This window comes from Rattus rattus, chromosome 4 (assembly GCF_011064425.1).
Source record: "Rattus rattus isolate New Zealand chromosome 4, Rrattus_CSIRO_v1, whole genome shotgun sequence".
In the NCBI taxonomy this organism is placed as follows: domain Eukaryota; kingdom Metazoa; phylum Chordata; class Mammalia; order Rodentia; family Muridae; genus Rattus; species Rattus rattus.
Window position 1 is genome coordinate 87,647,813 of NC_046157.1, and position 17,119 is coordinate 87,664,931.

A 17,119-nucleotide genomic window follows, 5' to 3' on the forward strand; every position below is an offset into this window, starting at 1 on the left:
GTGTCTGAGGATACCTATAGTGTATTTATATATAATAAATAAATCTTTAAAAAAGAAATCATGGCTGCCTGAGTGTGACTCAGTAGCTGTGGGGATGTACCTGCCATCGCTGGTTCTCTGGGTTCTGAATTTGATTGAGAGAGCCTACTTCAATAACTAAGATGGAAAAGGACTGGGCAGAACCCTGACAACCTCTGGCCTTGCACGTGCTCACAGAGATGTGTTTAAAACTTGCATATTCTAGAGTAGCAGAGATGGGTGAGTGCTTAGAGCATGCACCGCTCTTGAGGACGATGAACCTTGGCTTCCACACTCACATGGGACTTCCACACCCACATGGAGTTTTTTTTTTTTTTTTTTTTTTTTTTTTTTTTTTTTTTTTTTTCGAGCTGGGGACCGAACCAGGGCCTTGCAAGCACCACTGAGCTAAATCCCCAACCCCCCACATGGAGGTTTAACCAACCTTCTGTAACTCCAGGGGATTTGATGCCCTCTTTTGGCCTCTAGGGGTATCTCCACCGATACTCATATAAATAGAATAAAATCTTTTAAAAATTACATAATGTGTTGAAGTGGCTCAGTGGAGAGCACTTGCCTAGTGCCTGCAGAGGCCCTGGGGTCCATCTCCAACACATTGGAACCATTGGCCTGTGATGGTCCAGGAAGATATTGCATATTGGTTTAACTTTCCATGGGCCTCCCCACAAGGACCTGAGTTTGAGCCCCAGGACACAAATGGTGGAAGAGGATGACTCCCAAAGGTTGTCCTCAGATCTCTATGCCTGTGCTGTGGTGTGTATGTGTGCACATACAATAATAAAGATGCAAGCTAAATGTATTTCTCTTATTCTCTGTGTGTGTCCATGTGCTACAGAACATATATGGATGTCAGAGGACAACAGGGAATCAGTCCTCATCTTCCATCACGTGGGTCCCAGGGATTGACATCAGCCAGAGCTACATGAAATCCGATCTCAAACTAATCTTTATAAAGACTTTGAGGGACTGGAGCAATGGCTCAGCAGTGACTCAAGGTCACCCTCTGCTGGCCTTGGCGGACTAGGCAAAAGCATGTGGCATTTTCAAAAAATAATGTATTTAATTTTGTGTGCATCAGTGTGAGGGTGTCAGAGCCCTTGGAACTACTATGTGGGTGCTGGGAATTGAACCCGAGTCCTTTAACGGGGGGGGGGACGGGGGAGGGGAGAAAGGAGGGGGAGAGGGAAGAGGGGAAAGAGGGGAGAGAGGGAGAGGGAGGGAGGGAGAGAGGGGAGGGGGAGGGGGAAAGAGGGGAGAGAGGCGGAGAGCAGGACTGGAGAGGTGGATCAATGGTTGGGAGCATTGATTGCTCACATGGTGACTCACCACCATCTGTAATGAGATCTAATGCCCTCTTGTGTGTCTGAAGACAGCTACAGTGTACTTATATGTAATAAATAAATAGATAAATTTTTTTTAAAAAACTAGCATGAAAATCGAGACTGCGTAACATTTCGGCAAATATGCTAAGGGGCGAGTTAGGACGGGCCCGGCGCGCGCCCCCTGCTGGTCAGCAAGCCCTTCGTAGAAGCCCCCAAGCCCCTTCCACATCACTCCGGATTGGCTGCGAGTAACCTTCAGTGCCCTCTGGGAAACGTAGTCCGCAGAGGAGGCGGAGGCACATCCATTTTCCTGCCTTCGCGCCTACGAGAACCGGAAGAACGTCACCACATTGCCTAGGGTCATCTGCAGTGAGCGGATAAGCCTTGCGGGACAGGAAGAGATGCTTTTTATTTACATTTCATCGCATGTGCTCCACGGCACTCTGGGAAATGTAGTCCTTTTCCCACTTCATGTCTTCCTGTGGATTCTGCGTTAATATTAATGATATGACAGAAAGTACGTTATCACCTGGAAGAATTGCTCAGAGCCCATCAAAACATGGCTTTACATGATGGGAACTGTAGTTTTTCAACGGTACCTCCGGCCACGATGCACCTCGCCCAGAATTCTCGGAGTCAGAGCACGGACTTCTTCCCGTCTTTAGTCTCTGTCAGTGACAGTAACCGGTAATACGTCATCAAATACTCAGGGCCACATACTTTATAGATTTGCATGATAAGAATTGAAAACTGAGAAGCTTTCTGAAAAACGTCCTTTTGGGAAAGGAGCGAGAACGTGCTTCCTGCAATCTCAGCCTTAGATTCAATACCTGGAAGTGCGTCACATTTCCCAGGGTCGCACTAACCATTGGCTTTGCTTGGCGGAAATTGCCGCCCTTCCAATGGTTCTTTCCAACTGCCATATTGCTTGTCCACCTCGCCCTATCCCTTTCGGGAAATGTAGTTTTTTTGCTTTTCTGATTTCAGTGTCATCCAGCGGGTGATTGCTTATAAGACTCCATTTCCCAGCATACCTATGCATATTCCGTCCTAACCTCTTCTCAGCGGCCATTTTATTCCTCTCCGAGACCAGCTGAGATGACAGCCGGGGAGAAGGTGAAGGTTGTCTCTGGGGATCCGCGACCCGGCTAGATCCGTCAGCAAGACTTCCAGCATGGATCTACACACAGCGGTGTACAATGCGGCGCACGACGGCAAGCTGCTGCTGCTTCAGAAGCTGCTGGCCGGCCGCGGGCGTGAGGAGATAGAGGAGCTGCTGGGTGAGGTGGCCGGCGGTGGCACACCACTGCTAATCGCGGCGCGCCGTGGACACCTGGACGTGGTGGAGTACCTGGTGGACCACTGCGGCGCCAGTGTGGAGGCGAGCGGCTCCGTACACTTCGATGGCGAGACTATCGAGGGCGCGCCGCCGCTATGGGCAGCGTCAGCAGCGGGTCACTTAGCTGTGGTGCGTAGCCTTCTGCGCCGAGGCGCCTCGGTCAACCGCACTACGCGCACCAACTCTACGCCGCTACGCGCCGCGTGCTTTGACGGCCACCTGGACGTGGTGCGCTACCTGGTGGGCGAGCACAAGGCGGACCTAGAGGTAGCCAACCGCCACGGCCACACGTGTCTTATGATATCCTGCTACAAGGGCCACCGCGAGATTGCACGCTACCTCCTGGAACGGGGCGCGCAGGTGAACCGTCGTAGCGCCAAGGGCAACACCGCCCTTCACGACTGTGCGGAATCTGGCAGCCTGGAGATTCTGCAGCTGCTGCTGGGCTGTCACGCGCGTATGGAGCGCGACGGCTATGGCATGACCCCGCTACTGGCCGCCAGCGTCACCGGGCACACCAACATCGTGGAGTACCTCATCCAGGAACAGCCCGGCCACGGGCAGCTCTCAGGGACAGAGCTTCCCGGAGAAGGCTCCTCCCAGATGGCAGGAAACCGCTGTTCCACCCCAGAGGAAGCAGAACCGTATGAGAGCTGCTGCCCTACCAGCCGGGAAGCGGCTGTGGAAGCTTTGGAGCTGCTAGGTGCTACCTATGTCGATAAGAAAAGGGATCTGCTTGGAGCCCTGAAGCATTGGAGACGGGCAATGGAACTCCGCCACCAGGGTGGGGACTACCTTCCTAAGCCTGAACCCCAGCAACTGGTTCTAGCCTATGACTATTCCAGGGAGGTGACCACGCCCCAAGAGTTGGAAGCCCTCATCACAGATCCTGATGAGATGCGGATGCAGGCACTGCTGATACGGGAGAGGATCCTGGGCCCCTCGCATCCTGACACTTCATATTACATAAGATACCGGGGTGCTGTCTATGCAGACTCTGGAAATTTCGAGCGCTGTATCCGTCTGTGGAAGTATGCCTTGGACATGCAACAGAACAACCTGGAGCCCCTGAGCCCCATGACCGCCAGCAGCTTCCTGTCGTTTGCAGAGCTCTTCTCCTACGTGCTGCAGGACCGCTCAGCCAAGGGCAACCTAGGCATGCAGCTTGGCTTTGCTGACCTCATGGGTGTGCTCAGCAAAGGGGTTCGGGAAGTGGAGCGGGCTCTGCAGCTGCCCAAGGAACCGGGTGACTCTGCACAGTTCACCAAAGCCATTGCCATCATCCTCCACCTTCTGTATCTGCTGGAGAAGGTGGAGTGCACCCCCAGCCAGGAACACCTCAAGCACCAGACAGTCTACCGTCTGCTCAAGTGTGCCCCTCGCGGTAAGAACGGCTTCACCCCACTGCACATGGCAGTGGACAAGGAGACCACCAACGTGGGCCGGTACCGTGTGGGCATCTTCCCGTCGCTGCAGGTGGTGAAGGTACTGTTGGACTGCGGAGCAGACCCTGACAGCAGGGACTTCGACAACAACACACCACTGCATGTTGCTGCCCAGAACAATTGCCCTGCCATCATGGATGCCCTCATCGAAGCTGGAGCCCACATGGATGCCACCAATGCCTTCAAGAAGACTGCCTACGAGCTGCTGGACTCGAAGCTGTTAGCCAAGAGCACCATGCAGCCCTTCAATTATGTGACACTCCAGTGCCTAGCTGCTCGTGCCCTGGACAGGAACAAGGTCCCTTATAAGGGCTTTATCCCAGAGGAGCTGGAGGCCTTCATTCAGTTACACTGAGCCTGGCCCAGCCACTGGTGCCCACTTAGGCCTTACTTCTCCAAGCAGAAGCATCCACTCCCCTTGGCCTGTTGGAGGGAGCCCAGCTGTTGATTCTAGAAGCCTCCAGGGTCACATGGTAGGAAGATGGTCTTTCTTTGTGGAAATGGAAAAAAAAAAAAAAAAAAAAAAATGGTGCCCGAGCCTCCCCAGTGGCATGCATTTGGGTCTGGGTCTGGAGGCCTCTGCACTGTCACTCAACCCCCAGCCAGCTTGTCCTAGGGTCCTGCAGTAAGCAAACACTGGCTCCTTTCTGCCGTGGGCACCTGCCACCTAGATGTTTGCAGTTGGTTTGTCCTTTATTAAGCAGATGGACAACAGCCTGGAGCCTACAATGTGAGGGTTTTGCTCTATCTTTTTCACTGGTTTCTGTTTGTTGGACTTAGTAATAACTTAGTTGGGAGTTGCCAGTATGTTGCAATGGCCACAACTGAGAGCAGCATGTGTGTGAATGTAGACCTGTGACCAAGGTCCTGGGAAGCCTCCTCATTCTGTGCTGGTTAGAGGACTGTCCCCCAAGAAGGGTCAGAGGCAGTGGCAAGAGCCACAGCCAGGCAGACACCAGTACCTCCTGTCCTGCTCTCTGGATGGACAGACACAGTTCCCAACCTTGAGCTGCAGCTGGAACTGCCTGGCAGATGCTATGGCCACCAGGTTCACATCCATGCCACACTTGTCCTGTCACCTTCATCGCTGAGGACCTACCTGACCCCCTCTTGTACTGAGGAGTCCCCATTATCTAATAACTTCAGGGGATGGGCTTGTGACCAAGATAGGGGAAGGTGGGGAGCTGCCAGCCAGGGCAGCTTGGCCCACGTGGGGTCCTGATTGCAGCCCCCACACCAGAAAGTTCCTGAAGAGCTGCCTATGGCTCCACCAGCTCTAGACCCATCATGTGTGGTGAGTGGCTCACCCTGAATAAGGCCAAGGCAGGAGGTACTCATCCCCGGCCTGAAGAAGCCAGCTACCAGGGTAGGAAGTCACGTGTAGAGGGGCCAGTCCCTCCCTCAGCCATTTAAGCGCCATAAGCTGTCCCTTGAGGACATCAGCGTGTGATTGCAGTGCTAGGCAGGTTCTCTGTATAAACAAGCTTTAGGCCTTACTCAGCAGGCAGGGCCTCACTGCTTCACCCTGCCAAAGCTCAGGGCAAACAGGAAAACCTGTGAGTCTTGGCACTGATATTTATGGATTAAAACGCAGGTATGTGACGATGTCTGCCTACCTTGTTATTTGATGTGGCTAGGTAGAGCCGGGAGCCAAGTGAGTGCTTGTCAAGCATGCATGGTGACACAGGCCTGTTAGCACTTTCAGGGCTAAGGCAGGAGGGTGATAAGTTGGAGGCCACTGGAGTAGAGTAAGTTCAATGACAGCCTGGTAGTAACATAGTAAGACAGTGTTTCAAGACCCTACCCTCTCAAAACCCTCTCCTATGAGGTGTGGCACTAGTGAACATCTACTAAGCCCCTGCTGCACTCCAAGTACTCAAATGTACCACCTGGTTCACAGCAGCTGCCTTCTGATGGAGCCCCAGCATTCATGTGTCTCAGGTGGGGTAAGTTCAGAGAGGTCACACTAATGGTGTGCCTAGGGACTCAGAGCACAAGATGTCAGACTCAGACCCTCTGTCCATCCCCTACCTCAGTACCCTGAACCCTCCACAATCACGGACCTCCAGCCTCAAATGTAAGAACAACAATTATTTGAGCCCCATGTTCTTCATGCTGTCAGAATTAGGAAATGCGACCTGGGGGCTAGCTTCGATGGGCATTCTTCTAGGAGGGTTGATCCAGCAGGTCCCAGACACTGCCTCCAGCCAGGTTTTTCCTAAGAGGAACAGCAGGATCAGAGAACAGGCCTGTGTCACTCATATACTCTTTAACCAAGTACAACAGCCTGTGAGTGGGCTGCAGTGATTGGTTAAGAAGTTGCCTTGAGGGGTTGGGGATTTAGCTCAGCGGTAGAGCACTTGCCTAGCGAGCGCAAGGCCCTGGGTTCGGGCCCCAGCTCCGAGGAAAAAAAAAAAAAAAAAAAAAAAAAAGTTGCCTTGAGACCCTGCGGTCAGATGTTGGAGTTCCTGAGGAAACGTAAAGACTAAAGCAGGTGTAGTGGGAGTATTCTGGAGGTACAAGCAGGTGGCTTTTTCTGAGTTTAAGGTCATCTTGGTCTACATAGTTCCAGGATAGCCATAACTGCTTTAGACTCCTCCCCAAAAAAGAAAAAGACTAGCAGGGGAGATGGCTCAATGGTAAGTACCTGCCACCTGTGAGATTCCAGTTCAACCCCTCAACAGCACAGCAAGTGGACAGATAGACTGGGAGTAAGGGCAGGAGACACGCCCCTAAGCGGCTCTGGCTGGTTCTCTGGTTCTCCACGTGGACAGGACAGTGGGACAGCCTGTTCCTGTGGTGCCACATGGCTGTACCAGTGTCTGGTGTTTCTAAGTAGGGATTGTCCTGACCCCAGGTCAAACATGGCCCAGCACAGAGCCACCTCACTTGGCACTCCACCAGATGTACAGAGGGCCCAGGAGGATGAAAGACAGCACAGCAGGTGTAGGCCAGAGTCTGGCTCTGCACAGTTGAGATGTCACTCTGGGGGCTCCCCACACTCAGCCCTCAAGACTTGTTAAAGCCTGTCAAGAAGCAAGCTTGAACCAGATGTGCTGTCTGTCACACACCTTCAGTCTCAGCACTCCAGAGGCAGGTAGACAAGAACAAGCAACAAACACCAAGTGAGCTTGATTGACCTTGACCTGCAGAAGTCTTCCCAGATCATGCACTGCCTCCCAGGGTACTTTCCCTCTCAGCCATTGTTTGCTTGCTTTTAAAATTATGTGTCTGTCCCTGGTGTGGTGGCATATGCCTTTAATCCCAGCACCAAGGCAGATGCAGGGGGATCTCTCTGAGTTCTAGGCCAGCTTGGTCCACAGTTCTAGGATAGCCAGGACTGTTACACAAAGGAGCCTTGTGTTGACCCCCCCCCCCAATATGTGTGTTGTGGTGGGGTATGTCTATGAGTGCAGGGCCTGTAGAGGTACATCTGCCTGGTGCTGGAGTTACAGTCCATGTGAACCACCTGACATGGGTACTCGGGTTAACCACTGAGCCATCTCACTAGCCCCTTGCTTTTAGTCTTTTTAGGCAGAGTTTCACATAGCCCAGGCTGGCCTTGAATTCCTGCTCCTGGGCTGGGATCACCACTATGTGACAGTATGCTCAGTTTATAAAATTGACCATTCTCACATCTACAAATCAGTGGTTTTTAGGGTTTCCTCAGGGGTGTACAATCATTGCCATTTCCAGAGATTGATTTCAGGCCTGGGGTACAGTCAGCGGTAAGCATTGGTGAGCATGCCCTGGGGACCACCCCAAGTCCTGGGAAAAATACTTTTTAAAAACAGTAAAGCTTTCTTACAGAAAACTGCAGTAATGGCAGATGGCTAGGATGAGTGAGGCTGGACCCCCAGCAGTAATGGACGAGACCACAAAAGTCAGAGTGTGAAAGCCACAGAGCAGCGGACGTTGCATGCCAGCTTGACCAGTGTGCACTGACCAGCTCACATCTGGTGAGGGTCTGAGAGCCCCTGGTGTGGGAGTGGTGGACCTAAGTCCAGAGAGGAGAAAACCCCTTTCACGTCCCTGGGAGTCTGGCTGCTTCCCAGGACTGCTTAAGGGCCTGGGCCACAAAACAGGCTAAAAATAAAAACCCCACCCTGGCATCTGGCAGGAGACTGCCCTCTTTGGGCACCAACTCCTGGCATGACAGTGACATTCACTCTCATAGTCTTGGAGATGGTTCCACTTTCTCTGCCTCAGTTTTCCTGCCTGCAACAGTGGAAGGGGCATTGTGCTTCTCCAGGAATGTGACCCAATGACAGCTGTTGCTATCTTTGTCCCGGGGCTGAAATCCTCACCAGGCAGGGTGTGTGCATGAGCTCAGGCTGCAGCCCATGGTACCTCCTGACGGAAAATTCTGTTTATTGCAGCACCACTTTGGCATCCCCCAGCACTTCCCACACCCCTCAACATGTCATGATCCGCATGTAGCCCAGGTTGAACTCAAACTCACTGTGTAGCTGAAGTTGACCTTGAATCTTGATCAACTGAGCGTGGAGTCCAGGTTTCATGTCCTACAGCTGGGATCAACCCATTGACCTACTGCATGCTGCCCCCTCCATGCTGTAGACACACTGGCTTCCCTGGCCCCTTAGAGGCTCCATAGTCACTCCCCAGATGCCTCTCTAGGAGCTGCCCATGAGCTCAGATGACCACCAGTTCAGCACCCCACCTCTGTGAGTGGAGCTCTGAGCTCACAAACGTAGATGAAGGAACCACAGGAGGCATCTTTGCATACAGTAGGAGCTAAATACACTTCAGTACATTTATGAGTGGATGATTGACCAAACAAGACCTATGAGCCAGCAGGAAAAGAACAGGGGCCAAGATGACCTGAAATCTAAATGGAAGATCAATTGAAAGTCAAAATGTTTATTGTGGGTGCTGAATGACTGGGGCATATGGGTTCTGTTATTGTTTTGGGGTCCTTTGGTTCTGTTTTTGTTTTTGAAATAGGGTCTCACTATGTAGCCTAGGCTGACCTGGCATAAATTTTAGTTTTTAACTTGAAAGGTTTTTATTGAGGCACATTGTCTCCCTTGGCCTTCCAAGCACTGATGTGACCAGCAAAGTTCCTGGCCTGAAGTGAGATTCGGGTTGGGGATGCACTTCAGTGGTACAGCTCTTGTCTAGCCTGTGCCAGGGCCCTAGGTAGGAAGTCACATGTGCAGGCACATGTGTGCACATGCTAGGAGGCCAGGGGTCATCAGCATGTCAGGAACTACTCACCTTGGCTTCCTGATGGTTTGGTGCATGTGTGTTTGTGTGTGTGTGTCTGTGTAGCTCAGAGGACAACTCTAGAGACCTGGTGTTCTTCCAGTATGTGGGTATCTGGGATTGAACCCAGGTCAGCAGGCTATGCAGCAAGTCTTTGCTGCCTGTGCCCTCTAGTGGTCACGATTGGTTTTGAGCCAATCTCACTGACCCTGCAGCATAGAGATGCTTAGACAAGCCGCCCAGGACCCCTGGATCCATTGGGATCACAGGCAGACACCAGCTGTTTTATTCATATTCAGACACAAGTCCTCTTCTGTAGCAAGCACTTTACCCACCAACCCCAGCCCCAAAGTAATGTGTTTTAAATGAGATGACCCAGAAAACCCCCTACAAAGACATACACATACACACACACACACACACACACACACACACACACACACACACACACACACACACACACGTGTTTTGCCTGCAAGTGTGACTGGCCATCACGGGCCAGAAGAGGGTGTTGGATGCTGCCTTGGAACTGGAGTTACAGATGGTTGTGAGCTGGCACATGTGTGCTTAGAACTGAATATGGGTCTTTGGCAGGAGCAGCTGGGACTCTGACTACTCCTCCAGCTCCAAAAGCTTGGATGTGAGCGCAATCATGAAATTTAAGAAGGAGCCAGGGAAGGATATAGGGGAGCTTTCCAACCACTGGCTAGTCTAAAAAGTCCCAAGACACACCTACGAAAGGAGGAAACTGGCTGAAAGAACACTGCTGCCAAGTGAGGAGGGTTGGGGAGGGAGCCAGTCCTCCATACAAGGTCACAGTGGCCTTCAACGGTGCACTCCCTGCTGTGGAGTGGGGCATGGGAACTTCACCTAGGGCTATATCGAAATCTTTTCAACAGGGCTGTCATCATCTTCCAAAAAGTTGTACTAAGTGTGGGCAGAAGCCAGGAGGGTTTTGGCAAGTGGCACAAGTTCCTCCTTTCAGTTCCCTGAAGAAGGCACAGGGGCTGGGTGGAGCCAGGCCATGGTCACCTTGGACTCTGCCACAGGCACGGAAAGGAAAGAGTCTGCTCACTTGTTCATCCTAGCCATCTGCAGACTCAGACGTCTCTACTGCCTGTGTTGGGACACACACCCAAAGCTGCCAGGCCTCGCCACCTGAGTTTGATCCCCACAGCCCAGTGGAAGGAGAAGACTGACCTCCACACACATATTCACATATAAATCTAAAAACAGTGTCACAAGTTCTGTCCCAGTCAAAAGTCAGGCCCACACATAATGCTGTGTGACTCTTGTAAAATATGACTCTGAGCTTGGAGAGAACATTTATAAAATAAAGATTCCTTAACATCCAGCATGAATTCCACTGTTCCAGAGGAGGTAAAGGCTAGCCTAATAAATGTAGTAAGTTACAGGACAGCCATGGTTCCAGCCCTCACTGCCTTCTTCCTCAAGCTTTCTTCAGTCACTCCACCAACCAGCTCTTGCCCATTGGCTTCTCCGTGCCCAGCACAGGTCTGCACACAGCAGACGCTAAGTAAGGCCTCATCTAAAAATTCATGAAGGATTGGAACTGGGGCTCAGAAGTAGAACTTGCCTAGCAGTACAAATAAATTGAAAATGTGAAAAATGACAGTCTCCCATAGCCCTGGTTAGCCCCAAACTTGTTAAGTAGCTGAGGCTGGCCTTGAATTTGTGATCTTTTTTTTCTGCTCCCAAGTGCCAGGATGATTAAATTGCATTTCTTGTTTTGTTTTGTTTTTTTAAGATTTATTTATGTATATGAGTGTTCTGTCTTTCTATCGGTCTACATGGCAGAAGAGGGCATGAGCCACCTTGTGGTTGCTGGGAATTGAACTCAGGACCTCTGGAAGAACAACCAATGCTCTTAACCACTGAGCCATCTCCAGCCCTATATTTCCTGATTTATTGTGGGCGTGTGCATGTGCAACTGTGTGGAGGTCAGAGGATAGCTTGCAGGAGTCATCATCTACCACATGGGTCCTGGTGAGCAAAGTCGGGTCATGAGGCTCCATGGCAAATGCCTAACCCTTTAACCAGCTGAGTCATCTCTCAGGCCTCCCAAATCCAGTGGAGATGAATTGACAGACTTTCCTTCTCTGCCTCCTCCCATGGCTCCCCTAACACACCAGCCTCAGCCCTTGCTTTGGCTGTGCTGTCCCTCACCATACACACACACACACACACACACACACAGCCCCCGTGCTTCCATTGCTAATGCCTCCTTTTACACTTCTCCACTCCAGAACACCCATAACCAAGAGCCCAGCACCTCCCCCCACCACTGCATTCATTCCAGAAACCTGGACAGTCCCACATATGGAAGGTTAGAGAACTTCATTTACATCCCCGCCCCCAAGGGACTGCAGAACTGTGATGCTGGGGTTTCACTTCAGGTCAGAAGCTGACACAGAAGAGTCCTGACAAGGTCTGACTACAAGACTAAAATAACAAGCGGGCTGGGTGACTCATCCCCTCCTGCAACTTCTGCCGGGGACAGCCTGCAGATCTGACTGTTTATGGATGAACACACAGTTGCTGGTCGTTGGAAGTCTGGCTTTCTGCATCACTCTCTTCAATTCTAACTAAAATAATGTTGAGGGCCAGAATTCAGTGTTGGGCCTTAGTTTTCCCTACTTGTAAAATGAGTCCACATTTCACACAGGTTTGTTTGGAGGGTTGAGATGTGTGGGCACATTAAAATCTGGGACTAGGGATCAGTGAGGAGAGAGGTTACCTAGCCTACATGAACCCCAATACTGCGAGTGCTGAGTACCACATAAACCCAGTACTTGTGGGCTGGAGAGATGGCTCAGTGGTTAAGAGCACTGACTGCTCTTCCAGAGGTCCTGAGTTCAATTCCCAGCAACTACATGGGATGCCCTCTTCTGGGGTGTGAAAAGAGCTACAGTGTATTCATATAAATAAAATAAATAAATCTTTAAAAACAACAACAACAACAGTACTTGTGAGGTAGAGGCAGGAGAAGGATCAGAAGTTCACAGTCATCTTCAGCTACATGTTGAGTTCAGGGAGAGCCTGCAGGAAAAGGGACCCTGCATCAAAAACCAACAGAATCTAAGTGTGGTGGCTCACGCTTTCAATCCCAGCACTTAGGAGGCAGAGGTAGGTGGGTCTTTCTGAGTTGGAGGGCAACCTGAGCTACGTAGAGAGTTTCAGGGCTATGAAAATTATTTTTCTTTCTCCTCCCTCTCTCTCTCTCTCTCTCTCTCTCTCTCTCTCTCTCTCTCTCTCTCTCACACACACACACACACACACACACACACACACTAGGATTTTTCTGTGTAGTCCCTGCTATCCTGGACCATGTTGGCCCTTGAAGTCATTCACCTGCTTCTGCCTCCCAAGTGCGAGCCACCATGGCCCTGCTGATCCAGGACTAGGTAAAGACATTTATCTCAAAGAAAACCCAAATAAATGAAATAAAAAATGAATGGCTAAGTAATTAAGAGTTCAGTTCCCAGCAAGCACACCATTAGAGCAGTCTGAACCATCCTAGTGCTGAGCCTTTGGTGCAGCCCTCATGCTGTGGGGACCCCAGCCATGAAGTCACTGTTGCCTGCAGTGTGGCTACTGTTAGGATTGTAGTGAAAATATATCTGATATACAAGATATCTAATATATGACACACACCCCAAAATAGTCTTGGTCCACGGGTTGAGAACCACTGTTCTAATCAGAAGGACATCAGAGTCCAAGTTGTTGAAGATGTCTAAGATCTTGTTTTATGGTTTCTATCCCGGAATAATTTTGCTTCCTATAAGGAACACCTGCAGAGGTGCTGTCCACTGGCAGAAACCCAATATCTGATAGGTGATCCTGTGTAAAGGTCAGTTGACCCCCAGAGAGGTCAGGACTCATAGGTTGAGAACCCCTGCTCTATAACAGAACTTCCATGGGATCTGATGCCCTCTTACAATATGCATACATAAACACACACACACACACACACACACACACACACACACACACACATGATCTCAGCACCCACATCAAGGGATGCACAACATCCTGTAACTCCAGCTCCGGGGGAACTGATACACTGTACTTATAAGATGCACATAAACTCCAACAGCCTTACACACATACCCATAAATAAAAATAATAAATCTGGAGAGGGAGGGAGGGAGGGAGGGAGGGAGAGAGAGAGAGAGAGAGAGAGAGAGAGAGAGAGAGAGAGAGAGAGAGAATATAAAACCAGTAAATAAATTGAGAATATGCAGTCGCACAGCCTTGGCTGAACTTCACTACACACTCACACTCCATTGTGCCAAAATCTGCTAGAATAAATGTGAAAAGAAAAAAAAAAGTTGTTTTTGTTTGTTTGTTTAATGTATAAGAGTCTGACATGTCTTGGGGAGGGGAATCAGCATGAAGGAAGATGATCTGCAGTGACAAAACAATGAAAACTGGCAGCAACTCCCAGTTTTTTTTTCTCCTCCTTTCTTGAAGTTATAAGACTTCCTGATGAATGGCTGCAGCACCCCCCCACACCAGACTACATTTCCTAGAATTCCTTGCAACAGAAGGCTACGTAGCCTGAACTGACCAATGGGATGAGTATATCTACATAATTTCCGGTTCCTGCCACTCAAGGACTGGGCTGGTACACCCCCTTTTCTATTCTAGTCATGGCAAAGTTGGCGTGACCTGCTTGTTTCCTGAGGGTGATGGAGTGTGGGGGCGTTGGCTTGTGACTCAGCTGTCAATAACTTTATTATAAATGTGCCCCAGCACCGCATCCTCCCCCAGAGAGACCATATGAAGGTTACATGGCCACACTGAGGACGCCTCAGAGGAGCCTATGGCCCCATCATCCTCTATTCACAGAGATGATGCAGGTTGGGGTCCCACAGAGTCTGTTCAAATGGGGGTTCTGCACGTTTCCCAAGCCCTGATTTACAGGCGTGGTCTTCCCTGCCTCTGGGGTCTCAAACTGGGACCAACTAATGGCCACTGTGGGGGCCCAGGCAAGGTTCCCTTCCTCTAATATCACTTTAAGAACCCAAGTGAAGTTCAGTCTTGCCACTCTAGCAATCTAGGTGGGGTCCAACCTGGTCACTCTGGAGTTTCAAGAAAGGGGTTCCCCTCGGTCAGAGGGCCCATCCAAGGTTTCTCCAAACTCAGTCTTGTCATCAGATGACTGGGCCCCTGTGTGGCCCCACATGTGGTTGTTAACTCCCAACTGTACCATCTGGGCATGATGAATAATTAGAGGCTGAGGTCCTGGAGTCTGGGGGGCTGGGGAGGAGGCTGGTGAAAAGGATTGGGATAGGGAAGAGGATGGAGGCTGCCTCGGAGAATAGGGGGAAACTGGAGTACAACCCTGAGGATGGGAAGGCATTGGCTTCGGAAACCCTGGCCAGCTGGGGAAAGGTGTTGGGGGCCCCAGTGACAAGTCCTTCCCAAAGGCCACCCCAAGTCTGTTCATTTCTGTTTGCCAGGCTGTGTAGCCGTGGACATAGGCTGAGTAGGCTGCAGATATGGCAGCCACCCTTTGCCGCTCAGCCTCCAGCTGCGTGCTCTGCTCCTTGAGGGTTCTGGCTTCCTGTTCTTTCTTCCAGCGCATGCGCTGTGCCTGGAGCTTCTGTGCTTTGAAGGTGTTTGCCACCTTTCTGGCAAAGATGGGGGAGTGCTCATCCAGCCACACAATGCTATGGAGCAGTCTGGTTGTGTCTGGGCTGAGCTGAGCCTGGGAGCACTCAAGCGGGAGGAGGGGGATCACACAGTCCTGCCTCCCAGACTGGGTGAGGCTGTTCATGAGAGCATGGTTGACTTGATGCAGGCTTAGGGGACAATCAAAGCTGGCAGTCAGGAGCAGGATCATGAACCCTGAGTGATCGATGGCGTCTTGGAGACAGTGCAGCTCACCACGCCCAGGCACCTGAAATTCCTCACAGAAGGTGGCCCCATCAGGTACCCCAAGGGTCTCTAGCTTCTCCCGAATACGTAGGGCCACATGTTCATCAGCCCTGGCATGGATGACCACAAAGTTATAGAATTTCTGGTCAGATGTTTCCAAGTGTTCCGAAACAGGGGATGTGGAGGCTGGGGGAGCAGGGCAGCTGCTCTGGGAGGAAGCAGAGGACAGAGGGGGCTGCACAGAGGAGGCTTGGGAAGACGGTGGCTGGGCAGGAGGGCTGGATGACATGGAGTTCGGCAGAACATCGTCTCCTACTGGAAACTGAGGTGACCTCTGACTTGTGATAGGCCACTGCTTTCCAACACTTTCTGTGATGGATGTCAGGGGAGACCTAGAGTCTGCAGACACCTCTGTGCATTCAATGGGACAGTGGACACTTGTGTCTGGAGCAGCCAGAGAGTCAGGGAGGATGGGCAAAGCCACCTCTGGGACCCTAATTTCGTGTGGTAACCCCAAAGAGATACTGGTCTGCACTGGTGGAGGCTGGCTCCTCTCAGGTTCTTCGCAGCCTTCAGGGACAAGCTGAGGCTCCTGAGTGCCCAGTGGTTTGTCGCATAGCTTGCTGGGCCCATGGGCTCCATGGTGTGAAGAGAAAAAGGCCAGAGTGGGCGACTGGCTGATCTCTAGGTGACTGGCCAGTGTGGCAGTGCTGCCGGTGGAGTGTAACGTATGTCCCCAACTCCAGTCTGATGTGTCAATGGGGCGAGGCTGACTTCTAGTCATTGCAGGGGCTGCTGATGGTGGCTGCAGGGAACCCTGATGAGAACTGCACCGATCCCAGGCCTCCTTCTGGAGTTGGCCCAGCTGGTGGTCACCCTGAGAGGTGAGGTCACGAAGGGCCACCTGGTAAGCCACGTCCCTTGTGGAGGCCGGGCACAGGTTCTCCTCAGCCAGCAGGTGGTACAGGCGAGCTACCGTCCAGGACAAGTCTGGAGGCTCCTCAGGGTCCTCTGTATTCTCCATGTCTGCCCACTGGCCAGCTACCAGCTGCGCTGCTGTATTTACCTTCAAGGACTCCAGAGAGACCCTGGCCTCCGTGTCCTGGCCCAGAGCCAGGAGTACCATGGCGTGGAGAAGTTTTGACTCCAGGCTGCCTGGATGCAGACTCCCCAGCTTGTGTTTCAGGCAGGTCAGCCTGTCCCTTTCCAAGGCACTTAGAATGCCAAAGACACTATGGAGTGACGGGGCTGGGTTGGCCATGGATGGGGGAAGATGAAGCCCGGAGCCACAGAGAGTGGGGTGGATGGAGACATGTTCCGAACCAATTGTCTTATGCACAGCCTTGTCCCCTGCCACAAGGATCCTGGAGGGTGACAGTGCAGACCTGCAGGGGTGGGAGTTCATCGTGACTTTCCAAACAAGATGGCACACCTGTTTAACCCCAGCACCAGGAGGCAGAGGCAGAGGCAGAGAGGCAGAGAGGCAGAGAGGCAGAGGCAGAGGCAGAGGCAGAGGCAGAGGCAAGGTTCTGGGCCAGGGAGGGGATACACACACACACACACACACACACACACACACACACACACTTATAATCAGTGGGTAGAGTGCTGGGTAAGTATCATAAATCACCAGGTTCCATGCCCAGTGCTGCATAGACAAGGTGTGGTGAGAAATGACTGCTCTGAACGAGTGGGTTGAAGTTCTTAATGACTACAGGACACTTGCAGTGACTCCCAGGTGGATGGTCACTCATTCCCAGCTCCTTGTTCACAGCTAAGAAGACCTCAGAGCATCCTGACACCTTTTCTGCCTCCACAGCCAGGCTGCGATGGGGGTCACTGCC

General features: G+C 51.6%; 2 protein-coding genes across 2 annotated transcripts; one reads left to right on the forward strand and one right to left on the reverse strand.

Annotated features, from left to right (window-relative positions):
* Positions 1-1,435: 1,435 nt before the first annotated feature.
* On the forward strand, positions 1,436-5,750 carry Fem1a (fem-1 homolog A). The gene has a single exon (XM_032900747.1). The coding sequence runs from the start codon at positions 2,536-2,538 to the stop codon at positions 4,498-4,500; it is 1,965 nt and encodes a 654-aa protein (XP_032756638.1). The 5' UTR covers positions 1,436-2,535; the 3' UTR covers positions 4,501-5,750.
* Positions 5,751-13,723: 7,973 nt separating this feature from the next.
* Positions 13,724-16,626, reverse strand: Ticam1 (toll like receptor adaptor molecule 1). Its single transcript, XM_032900748.1, has one exon. It carries the CDS (start codon positions 16,534-16,536, stop codon positions 14,485-14,487), a length of 2,052 nt encoding a protein of 683 aa, XP_032756639.1. The 5' UTR covers positions 16,537-16,626; the 3' UTR covers positions 13,724-14,484.
* Between the last annotated feature and the right edge of the window lie 493 nt (positions 16,627-17,119).

Coding starts and splice junctions, on each gene's coding strand:
- Fem1a (XM_032900747.1), top strand. CDS start 2,536: ATGGATCTACACACAGCGGTGTACAATGCGGCGCACGACGGCAAGCTG.
- Ticam1 (XM_032900748.1), bottom strand. CDS start 16,536: ATGGCCAACCCAGCCCCGTCACTCCATAGTGTCTTTGGCATTCTAAGT.